Source organism: Mustela putorius, unplaced genomic scaffold (genome assembly GCF_011764305.1).
Source record: "Mustela putorius furo isolate JIRA1106 unplaced genomic scaffold, ASM1176430v1.1 tig00003869_pilon_pilon_pilon, whole genome shotgun sequence".
NCBI lineage: Eukaryota > Metazoa > Chordata > Mammalia > Carnivora > Mustelidae > Mustela > Mustela putorius.
In genome coordinates, this window is record NW_025422021.1 from 34,718,824 (window position 1) to 34,731,370 (window position 12,547).

Consider the following 12,547-nt stretch of genomic DNA (forward strand, 5'->3'; position numbering starts at 1 on the left):
GTTTCCCAGGAAAGTATACATTAACAAATGATTCAAGAAAAAAGCAAGGAGCACCTGGCTGGCTCAGTCATGGGAGCATGCAACTGTTGATCTTGGGGTTGTGAGTTCAAACCCCATGTTGAGTACAGAGATTACTTAAAAATCAAATTGAAGAAGGAGGAGGAGGGGGAGGGGGAGGGGAAATAATAATAATCAAAACAAAGTATACCAATAACCATGGAAGAGAAAATGATAAAAACTTGATATCACCTGCAGCTTAAGGCTAGGCTTAGACAATGTTAAATACAAGATCTGTTATGCCTTCTTAATTCCAATAATACGTACTTTAAAAATCTTCTAGGAGTTAAAAAGATAGAAATTTTCTAAATTGACTAAGTTGGCATAAACTCACATCAAAATCTGACAAAAGAAGCTAAAAAAGCTGAAATGACAAACCATATTTAGTTCTTAAATACAGAAATCTTAGCAAATTGAATCTGCCATTTTATGCAGAATAGCCAAACACGGTCTATTCCATGAAGACAAAAATGGGTCAGTATTGGAAAATCTTGTATCGACTTGGTCAGAAAAAGGCAAAAAATACATCCTTAAATGTGTAGTAATTTAGAAATAGAGAGCTACTTCCTTCACTGAGAACAGATTATCTAATACTAATAGCCAAGGTTATTATAGTGAAACTTTAGGGATAATCTTGTTAAAATTTGGAATAAGATAATGATGCATCAGTATTATTATTTTACATTGAACTTTAGGGGCACCTAGGTGGCTCATTTGGTTAAGCATCCAACTCTTGGTTTTGGCTCAGATCATGATCTCAGGGTTGTGAGATGGAACCCCTGGTCAGGCTCCAAGCTCAGCGGGGAATCTGTTTAAAGATTCTCTCCCACTGCCCCTCTTCCTATCCACACAAACCTCTCTCTCTCTCATAAATAAATAAATAAGTCTTTAACACTGAACTTTAAAACTCTGGTCAATGTAATAAGACAAGAAAAATAAATGTGAAATATTTATACCGAGAGGAGAAAATACTATTATTTGCAAAAATGAATGACTAAGATATAACCTTAATAAAGTGTATATACAAATCAATGCGGAAAATTAACATACTATAGAAAAACTGAGCAAAAGACATAACTTAGCAATTTATAAAGGAAGAGAAATGGTCAACCAAAATGTAAATATGCCATACTTTTTCTATCAAATTTAAATAATTAATGAGATGACTTGGGTAGGGGAGAAAGAGACTCTCATACTCATTTCTTCAAAAAGTGTGATAATTTACACACTTACAATTAGACAGTAAGTGCTAAAACCTCTAAAATGTACATACTCCTTGATCCCACATTTCTACTTCTAGGAATTCAGTGTCAGAAGGGAACAGACTTATCTTGTTATCTAAATAAGAATGGTTGGAGGGGGCGCCTGGGTGGCTCAGTGGGTTAAGCCGCTGCCTTCGGCTCAGGTCATGATCTCAGGGTCCTGGAATCGAGGCCCGCATCGGGCTCTCTGCTCAGTGGGGAGCCTGCTTCCCTCTCTCTCTCTCTGCCTGCCTCTCTGTCTACTTGTGATCTCTCTCTGTAAAAAAAAAAAAAAAAAAAAAAAAAAAAAAAAAAAAAGAATGGTTGGAGGCAGAAAGAGAAAGAATGATATTCAAGAGTGTTCATTGTTTATAACATCCATTTACAATAATCACCTCATTGAATATATTACAATACATTCATAAAATATATGGCCCCTGAAATGATGTTGAAGTGCTTATTTATAATTTCTGAATTGTTCACAATTGATGTTGAGTAGACAAAAATCAAGTTTCAAAATAATAGGCACAGTATTACTCCACTTTTACTGTATATCTTAATTTTTTGTCTAAATGCATAAAACATTAATATATACAAAATGCTAATAGTGCCTATCTCTAAACAAAAAGATATTAATTTCCTGTTTTGTTTTAATATATTTAAAAGGGGTTTCATATGTGAAGGAAGTTCAGCAAGTTGTGAATGAAGCAACCATACTGAGTGATTCAGGTCTGTCTTCTATTTGACCTTGTTCACAGAGCCCCAGTGAGCTCAGCTACTGGCCCTGCCTGTTAATTGTCTGCTGTAGATATTTGGTGCCTGATTATAAGAAAATTGCTTAACTTCAGTTTTCTCAGTGAAGAAATACTAATTTTACAACACTTAGTAGATCGTAAACCTCAAAAACAGAGGAGTATGAAGTTGCCTTACCCCTCCCCAAAATCAAATCTGAATTTGATCAATCTTCCCAACCCAACTACGCATTTACAAAAAGCAGATGAAGAGCTTTATGTTCCCAAACTCTACACGAATACCAGGAACAAAATTCAAACACTGAGAAACCCTGCTAGACAGATAACCCAGTTTCTTCAACAAATAAGTAACATGACACAAAAATGGGAGATCTGATAACACAGCATATCAACCAATCTTAATCCTGTTGGGTTCTTTATTTATTCTTTATTTATCTGGGTTCTAATTCAAACAATTTTTTTTTCATACAATGGCATTTAAGAGAAATTTGTGAATTTAAACACTGGCCATATATTTGAAGATGCTAAGAAACTTATTAACTTCTCAGGTCTTATAATGATGCTGTATTTCTCCTACAGTGTCCTATAGGAGTCACACTGAAATATTTACAGATGAAAATACAGGATCCATTGCAATGGCTTTAAAATAATACTGGGGGAGATGACGGGCGTGTGGATGGGGGGGGATGAGGCATGGGTTGATGGTGGGTACATGAGGTCATCATACCACTGGGTCTACTTTTGTGCTCACTGACATTCACCATCACAAGAAATGTATTTTTTAAAAAAGCAAACAGTGTTCTCATCTTCATGATGAAACTGATGAACCTGAATTGTAAAATTTGCTAATAAGAAAAGAGGAATCCTTTGCCAGTGGGGACGGAAAATAAAATAGAAAGGCCAAGTCAGGAGGAAATTCAACAACAAAGCCATTCTTCTCCCTCATTGTCCTGACATATAAGAAAATTGAGATAAGAAATTACGAACACCATCCTTGAACCACACTCCTCCCACCGCCCCCAGCAGAACCTCCCTCCTCTGCTCTGAGCAACAATGTAGAGGTCAGGAGAGCCCACGGAGCCATGGGCATGCTGCTCTTGGGCACGAGGATGAGCAAGCCATTCCCAAGCCCAGACTTGGGACATGTAGCTCTCCTAGCGCTAAGACAGCACCCCTGCCCTCCCACACTGCCCCGGCCAGAACGCTGCCTTGGGCTTGTTGGGAACCCTGCTGTCCTCTTACCATGAGGGCTCTTGTTCCTCATGTGGCTAAGGCATAATGAGGTCCCACGGCCAGGAAGTGACAGAAGGGAGACCCCAAACACACCTCCCTATCAGCCGGCCCTGTCCCCCACCTGGACCCAAAACCCAGTCAACGTGAACTTGGTCTCCCACCACTTCCAACAGGTGCTGAAGACCTGTGCGCCAGCCCCCAGGGTCATTGAGACTCTTTTCAATGCCTACCCTCAGCTCCGTGTGTCAGAGTCCTGGAGGGAAGTGATTCCTGAGGAAGTATTTCAGGTAAGGCAGCAGCCCTTCCTTCCCCCTCAGTACAAGAGCCCCGAGCTTCAGCTCCCTCCCCGCACCATGTGCACTTGGGCACTTACCCATTGAGATGTAAGGCATCTGAAGAAGGATGGAGAAAGGGAGAGTGTGAAAGCATAGCTGAGCATTGCTGGTTTTCTTTGGGAGGAATCATGCAGCCAAGAGCTGTTATTATATTTGGGGTGCTGTTGGCTGCAAGGAGCAGAAACCCAACACACCCAGCTGGACTTGAGTAACCACCCCTCCCCCCAGAGAAGAGGGGCATGCAGAGCCACCTGAATCCACGGGCTCTACTCTGTGTGTCCTCCTTCTCCCTGTGAGAGCTTAGATATGGCCTAGGCAGTGGCAGGCACCACATATGTACCCAACAGAGTCCACAGTCACTGTCGCTGAAGAAAGAGTGAGGGTGGGTTTTTTTTTCCCCAGAAGCCTCTAGAAGACATCCCCTCATGTCTCATTGACTTGAGTTCCATCCACATGGCTCAACAGCCAATGCACTGTGCAGGGGGCGGGGGTGGAGGGAGTAGAGCAGGATGTGAGGAGACTATCTGTGTTACCCATTCTACCACCCAAAACAGACATCCTCGGACCCCCTGGGGAACCGCACCTCCAAAATGTGCATACACCCTCTTGGTGGAGGGCATGGCAACCATGGGGCCTTCTGGCTTTTGGGTCCATGCACTCAGGTTTATGTTCCATCTGCCTTCCTTCCAGATGCACCAGGCTTTCTACCAGTCCCTCTTGGCCTTGGCCCACAAGCCACGCTGTCTGCAGCATCTTTGCCGCTGTGCCATTCGGAAATTATTTGGCAAAAAGTGCTTTCACCTTGTGCCCCTGTTACCCTTGCCAAAGTCCCTGCAAGATTACCTCCTTCTGGAACCAGAGGGTGTTTTGCACTGAAAACCAGAGTGTTGGGACTGAGGCTGTAGTTAGCACCACTGCCCTCAGTGGAGGCCGTATGTTGAGGACAGCGCCGCGGGGAAGGGGGCAGACCCGGGTGGCACTACCCATGTCCCCACCTTGTGGATGCACTGGCCTCCCTGAGCTTCATGCTCACTTGGAAATGGAATGGGTCCTAAAAGGCCTTTCTGCCTCTCAGGGTTGCTTGTGAGGATCAAGATTGCAAATATCATAGTATTTGTATCAGAAAGTACTTCTCAACAGAAGTTGAACTAAAAAGTATACACACATCCCCTGCAGAGGGTTAACAGACTGTCTGCCTCACAGGGGCGTCCCACCCCTCCTGGAGCCTGGCCACCTAGAAAAGCTCTGTCCCCAACACATGACAGGTGTATCTACTGAGAGAGGACACCTGTTGCCGTAACAAGAGTGCCCTTCTGGAGCCCACCGGTGCTTCCCAGCACATTACAGCCCAGAACTCCCTAAAGGACGTCGGAGGGGTGGCAAGCCCAACATTGTGATCCCATGTGAGTCTTCCGACGCCCTTGCCAAACCCCAGTGGCCAACAGCCCAGGAAGCCAGATGCCAGGGACAGACAGGTTGCTAAAGATAGCCATCAGCCCGGCCTGAGCGTCGCCTAGCAAGAGAGATGTTCTAAGGGTCAAGGACTATATGAACCATCTCTTTCATTTTCTGTATTCTGGTGCTTTGATATCCAGGGCCTTGGCTGACCTTGGAGGGACTGCTCCTCCCAGAGTCAGCCAATTCCAGAGACAGCATACAACTTACCCCGAGCATGCTTTCCAAATGCAAACCGACCAGTCCAGAGCTCACATACACACCCCCAACCACCCCTTCTACTGGGCTGTCACACTCTGGGCTACCTTCCACCCGTCCTAACTATCCGAGGGCCAGGTGCCAGAGAGATAGGGACAGCCTGCTGAAACTATTCAGACCTGCTGGTCCTAAGCCTGTCTACCCTGCCTGGCCTGTTCCATCCATGAAAACCACGACAAAGGCTTCTGTCCGCATCCCCTCCGCCAACTGCCTGAACAAGCCTAGTGTGTGCCCTTGTGACCGCCCCCCACCATGGTATGATGTGCCCCTTCTCTTGGGAATGATGAGTAATAAACTATCTTTTCAATGGCAATTGTCTCTTGATCTCTTGGCCTTACTAGATCTCAAATTTTCTATTAATATGCCATATTTTTTAGAGAGAGAATGAGTAGGGGAGGGGAAGAGGGAGAGAGAGAATCTTAACCAGGCCCCACTTTCAGTGCAGAGCCCAGCACAAGGCTCTATCGCATGACCCTGAGACTATGACCTAAGCTGAAACCAAGAGTCAGATGCTTAACTGCCTGAGCCACCCGGGCGCCCTGCCCACATCCCTAAGACAGACAACTCAACGAACCCAGAAAAGGCCTATGTGTGCCTTGACTTCAGGACTCCTCACACAGTGCCCCCTACGCAGGCCGGTGGCAGCGTGCAGGAAGGTATGGGACATGCAGGAGGACCAGAGAGCCGTCTTCCTCCTGGAGGGGAAGGTCCCCATGCTTCGACCACTAGAAGAAGAAAGAGCTGGACAGCATTGGGGCAGACCGGGAGGACCTTGGCTTCCAGACCAGGGATTCTGAACTAGAGAAGCCACGGGGATCCACGGAGCAGGTGAGCAGATGTGGTCACAGTGGGACTCTGGGGAGATGGCTTTGCTCTGGAAAGACAGGCAGCACACTGTGGGACGGGTGGGAGCCCTCAGTGACCACCCCAGAATTGGGGCTGTCCCACCGGAGCAGGTAGAGTTACTTAACCGAAACCAGATGTGATTTGCTCAGCTGGAGGTGTATCTGCATCCTTCTTGCTGGGTCGGGATTCCATGACAGAACTGCAGCAAGGCTGGGCTTCTCCAGCTCTGGAAGGATGTTGTCGAATTGCAGATCCTAACTATGGAGGTCTGGGCAGTGAGGGGGCGTGGAGGGGTTGGGGGAGGTGGTGTGGAGTGTGGATCACCAGCGTGGTTGACAACCCTGCTCTTGGTGGCTGTCCCCACTGACTGCAGAGAGCACAAAGCCCCAAGTCCAGAGCCGGCTGAGAGTAGAAATTCAATAAATGTTTCCTTCTGTTATTATGATTGCATTATTTTTAGCAGAAAATGGCCCAAGAAAGGGATAAAAAGGGAAAAGGCGAAGTCTTGTTATTTATAAGAACAAGCAGAAAGGACAAGAGTACAGGGTAAGAAACACAACCACTGCACCGCCCCACCCCCCAAGCCCTGTCCTCATCAGATTGACAAATGAGAAGCTGAGCAAACACGCTGTCCTTGCAGGACAGGATCTCCAGCCACCCTCTCCATACTGCCCATCATAGAAAACAATCCGGTCGTATTTCTGAAATGCACTAACATTTACGGAGTTTTTAGAGTCCTGAAACAAAGCAGAACCCCTTCAAACATACTGACCTTACATTTCTAAACTGATAAATGAGGATCAGTTATTAGGTTTCCCCAAATTACAGCTTCGAATGACAGTAAGATTCACAGAAGGAACCCCGGATGGCTCTCCATAGCTGCCTGGAGGGAATACTTCCTTCTTCACTGTTTTCTCCTCCAAGAACTTCTTTGAACATGTAGATGTTCCCAAAAGAGCTAATCCCTAAAGTTCCTGGGGTTTAATTTTTGAGGGGTGGGGGGCACCTGGATGGTTCAGTCATTTAAGCGTCTGCCGTTGGCTCAGATCATGATCCCAGGGTCCTGGGATCGAGCCCCGCATGGAGCTCCCTGCTCAGCAGGGAGCCTGCTTCTGTCTCTCTGCCTGCCGCTCCGCCTGCTCATGCTCTCTCTCTCTCTCTCTCTCTCTCTCTCAATAAATAAATACAATCTTTTAAGGAAAAAAAAAAAGTCCTTGGGTTTAATCACTCACCAATTGAGTCCTTTGCTCATTGCTTTAACCCATCCTGACTGAGCCTGCCCACCTTGGGGCTGAGGGCCCATCCTCAACAACACAGGCTCAAAGGCTCCTCCTCCTCCTTGGACAGCTCAGAGCCAAGCAAAGAAGACCCACTCATCAGCCAGGCTGCTGGACAGAACTGGCACGTGGTGGGGTGGGCTGTGGAGAGGAAGGGTCCTCTTCTCGGCCACCCTCCCTCTGGCTTTGGCTCTGCAGCACATGAGAGATGCCGACGTATTCCCAGGGCAGGTGGGTGTTCAGGCATCTCCCCATCCCTCCCTCTCCCCACTGTGCCCTACACACCATCATGGAACTTCCACGAGAAGCACCCTCACCCCACTCCACCAGCCAGTCCCATTCTAGGTCAACCCACGCCCATGCACAACAGGAACCTAGCGACGCTCTCCCAAGTTCTCCAGCTCATCAGGAACCTGACATCACGAGAAAAGGCAGAAAATTAACTGGTCCTAGAAATTCATTCAAATCCCCTGGGTTTCAGCAGCCGTCCACAAGTGCTAAATGCCTCTCCCAAAGGATGGTCATGGCTGTATGAGACAAAGAAGCCTCATGTGATTGGGGCTACCTTAATCATCAGATGGCATGAAAGTGACTTACAGTGTTGCAGAATGCAATTACTGCTAGCAATTTGCTTCGTTTGGCCAAAAATAAAATACCTGTCAGAAATGTGTTGTTGGCAGACACCCGGGTGGCTCAGTCGGTTAAGTGTCTGTCTTTGGCTCCAGTCATGATCCCTGGGGACTGAGTCCCGCATCCGATCCCTGCTCATGGTTCAGGAGGGAGCCTGCTTCCCCCTCTGCCTGCGGCTCCCCTTGCTTGTGCTGTCTCTCTCCAACAAATAAATAAAAACTGTATTTAAAAAAAAAAAAACTTGTTTTGATGACCCTCTAGTATGAGCCACAAGTATTTGGAAGTTGTGGAGTCAACGAGACTTGCGTAATTCTAGATAGAAAAGAAAGAGAAATGGAGGAGAGGGCGGACAGGCTGAAGAGGAGGAGGGTGGGAGAGAGATCAACTAGCTGAAATAAATATCCAAAAAGTCATTCTACGTTACTTTTTAAAAATTTTTTTAAAGTAATCTCTACACCCAACAATGGGGCTCAAACGCATGACCCCAAGATCAAGAGTCACATGCTCGCCTGACCGAGCCAGCCAGGCGCCCCAAGACATTCTACTTTAAAGCTAGAATTATCCTGGCTGACTTCTCTTCCAGTGAACAAAATGTACCCTGGTATTTTTTTTTTTATTAAAGGATCTAAAAATGTTTTCCATTCTTAAGCGGTTCCTATGGACATCATTACTTTTCTCTTTGAGTATATTACATAAACTCAATTCCATAAGATCTAAATTGTTTTTTTTTTAACTTCATATTTAGCTTTTAATGATGGATTCACATGGTTCAAAAATCAGATGGTAACAAAAGACTAAATGCTGTTTCCACTAAAAAAAGATAACAGAGGAATAGTTTCCTTCCGCTTTTATTGAGTGTCTTTGGCAGTACTACTTGTCATCCAAACCCTGAGAAATCAAAAATACACAAGTGAGGTTCTCCAGCAGCGGTGGTCCTGAGGAGGTCCGCCTCCCTGCGTCCCTGGCCGTGTCCTGCCCAGGGCAAACCATCCACTGCACAGTGGGGCCGTTAGACACCATCCACAGTCCATGGGCGATCAGTACATGGACACAGCACCCTGGGACGTGTTATGCCTAAAATTCTGAGCACGACATTGGGCTGGTCTTTGACTGTCTTTGTGTCTGCTTAATTTTAAGTTACATGATAATCATCAATGTAGCATGTTTTCAAGAAAATCAACACCACTGACTCCTTACGAAGAAGCATTTGCTAATTCCAGTAACTATATATAATTGCCACATTTCCAATCTCTGAAATAACCCTTTAGACACACATTGATGGAGAAGGCTGTTGAACTTTTGCAAATGACACTTAACCCTCTACAAAAATGGTATAAAATATAGGCTTGGAGAATGAGCTGGTCTGCTCCAGTGACCGGTCCTGATGCGGGCCAGCTGAGGGGAAGCTTAATCACTGTAATCGTAGATATTATTAGCTTGCCAAGTGCTTTACATCTCTTAAGGGCTGCCCAAGGACCAAGTGATAAACCAGGAATATTGCACCTTTTATCCCATTATTTCAAGAATGAATCATTCCTTACTCAAATTTTTGATGTCCCCTTGGGGATAGTCAGAAACCCCAAATTATCAACTGTGATCAATACCGCACCTTACTTGAGGATTTAAGTCTTCTTTTCAGACCCCAGGATTTTGTCTTCAAACTGTCAACATCGTTCTATTTTAAAACAAAAACTAATTTCACTGAATTGCTAAAACAAGCCTGGGGTTACATTGCTAGAGACCTGCAGAGGGTTGCAAGGATTGAAACGCATTTTCATAGAATCCTGCAGGTGGCGCCATAAGCAAACGGTCTTACCCACGTCCACCAACCCGCTCTCCCCAGAATTAAAAACAAGAAAACGAGATTTTAGCTCACAGGAAAAAGGGGAGGAGAATATAGAAAAGCTACAGAATTGTGACGTATCATATAGAATTGCGCTACTATCATAAAAATTCAGTAATTAAAATATTGATTATGGAATTGCTACTTCCTTTGTATTAACTATGCACGTTTTATAGGCACTGTGTTTATAAATAAATATATTTTAAGATGACTCTTTTATGATGCCATAATGACAGACAGTCCTCATTTGTGTGTTAAACGTGTTCTTTAACAAAATTATACATTCACCATGGCAATGGGACTAGCCCGGCTTCCAGCCTCCATCTAATCTAACAGAATGGTATTTCTGCAGTCCTAACACTCTGCTTAATCACGCCAATAAAAAGAGTAGATTTCTTTGTAATGCAATTTGTAAGCAATAAACATGATTGAGAATGCAGTATTTGCTGTCGACTATGTTTAATGCAGGGTTTTAATTTGGTGTGTAATTATTCATTTAGTAGGCACTTTTTCCATTCACATGTCTTTGCCCTGTTCTAGAGAAAGTTGGTAAGTTTGCAGAACATTGGGGATGCAGGATTTCCACGTACACTATGCAAACCAGGGTTGGATGCAGATGTTATAGAAAAAGAATAATTTTTTTTATCTGCTAAAGACAGGAGGTCACATTAACTGGTAATACAGACACATAAAAATGTGATTATGGGTTCTAAACAGAACGCAGTAGGCTCCTAGTTAACACAATGAGATTTCTAGGAAGTGATGCATAAATTCTTCAAAAATGACACATTTCTCACGTTTCATTCCAATTAAATTACTGAGGCAGCTAACAGCGATGAGCGCAAAGTACGGGGGTAAAATGAGGGTTTCTTCTTGTAACTGTATCACTGTGGAAGTATATTTTTATGAGAAGCAGTTAATATTAAGCTATTATTTTTCAACTGTGCTGGAAGGGATGTCTCGAGCCTTCCTTGCCGAGCGCTCCCCAGAAGAGTCTGCTCCTTTGTTTCTTGAGTGCACTAATAGGAAGAGAGAATTGCTGGGGCCCGCCCCCGCCCTCCTCTGTGGAGTCAAAGGGGCCAGCCAGGAAAGGGGTCCCGGGTGTCCGTCCCCAGGGTCGGGCCCAACCGCCGCCCCGAGGCCTGCGGTCACGAGACTCCAAGGTGCGCCCACTTGCTCCCCGCGGCGCCGGGCTGGGGGCGAGCAGCAGGGCCGGGCACCCGCCCGAGATCCGCCAGCGCTTGGGGCTTTACCCCCCGCGGGCCGCTCCTGTCTCCGGGGTCCCGAGCGTCCCGCGGCCGCGCGGGGGGGGGGGGAGGTTGTCGCCCAGCGTTGGGGGTCTCGAAGGCGGGCCTGGGAGCGCGGAGGTCCAGCTGAAGGGGCGGTGGGGTTCGGGGACCGCTCCCCCGTGAAGGAGAACAGAGGGGCGCGGGGACGCCCAGGGGAGGAGGAGGCGGGAGGCGACGTCGGAAGACAAAAGGATGTGCAGCTTTGAATTCAAAAAGATGTTTTTGAAAGCCTCGTCCTGGGGTTTGAAAGGCGCACCGAGGACAGCCATAGAGCGATCCCAATCAGAAATGCGATTTGAAGTCCTAATGAACTTGATTGCGTGAACATTTATAATCCCCCATGGCCCTAAATGAAATCAGATATAATCAGAAGATACGGGGAAGGGAGTGTTTACAGCCGACGCCGGGCGGCTGCGGGACGGGGAGATGCGGCCCCGGTATTGATGTCGAAAATGATGGATAACGCGGGAATGGCAAATATACTATTTGTCTAATGGCTCGGCAATTAAATTCCCCTGTAAATGACCCATGCCTCATTTCATCCTAATCTATGGAATTTTGATTGAATTCGTCAGCTCTAATTGAAAAATACTGCACTTTAATGTCTGCATTGCAGTTTCAGGACGAGAGTGGTTTTAATGAGACAGTGCCCCCCTGACCCGGGAATATTTGAGACTTTTATTCGGAATTTAAAGCCAGAAGATTGCTCAACTGAGCGCTGCGATTTCCTTTCCTGTATCCACGTCCATCTATCTCCAGACGCGATTTAATAAACGCACTTGGGGATAAATGCGCCCGCGACCCTCGCGCCCCTGTGGCATCCAAGGAGAGGCCCCTCCCTGGGACGCGAGCAAGCGGGGACCGGGGGCCAAACGGAGGCCGCAGGCGCGGAGGGGGGCGCTCAGAGGAGGGGCTGCTCTCTGGGGGGTGGGGAGGGGGAAGGTGCCCCGCCCCGGCTGCTGCTCTGGTCCCCGGGCTCAATCGCGGACCCAGGCCTCCGCCTTCCCAGGCCAAACCCAGGCGTCACCCCGGGAGGAGGTGGCCCAGCTGCCTGAGACCTGGGCACCCCAAGAGGGGGCCGGCCCCCGACGCGCTTTATATGCAAATGGAGAGGCGAAGCCATCCCTGAGAAATTAGCTACTTGCTGAAGCATATTTACTAGATTGAAATGAGTTAAAGAGAAACATTTTAAGTCGTTTAAAGGAGATAATTGGGCCACATTAAAACTGGAGATGTTTGCTCCTTCCAAAAAAAAAAAAAAAAAAAAAAGCCGAGGGGGTGGGGCGGTAAAAGCGCCCCCAGCTCACACATCCGAAACAAGGACTCGGGGC

The 12,547-nt window shown here is 46.6% G+C and overlaps 1 protein-coding gene across 1 annotated transcript in view; it reads left to right on the plus strand.

Annotated features, from left to right (window-relative positions):
- Positions 1-5,644, plus strand: part of ASB18 (ankyrin repeat and SOCS box containing 18) — a 61,625-nt gene extending 55,981 nt beyond the window's left edge. The window contains exons 6-7 of the mRNA XM_045066806.1: positions 3,457-3,570; positions 4,309-5,644. Coding sequence (XP_044922741.1) covers positions 3,457-3,570; positions 4,309-4,494 — 300 coding nt within the window. The 3' untranslated portion in view covers positions 4,495-5,644. The remainder of the gene's footprint in view (positions 1-3,456; positions 3,571-4,308) is intronic.
- The last annotated feature ends 6,903 nt before the right edge of the window (positions 5,645-12,547 follow it).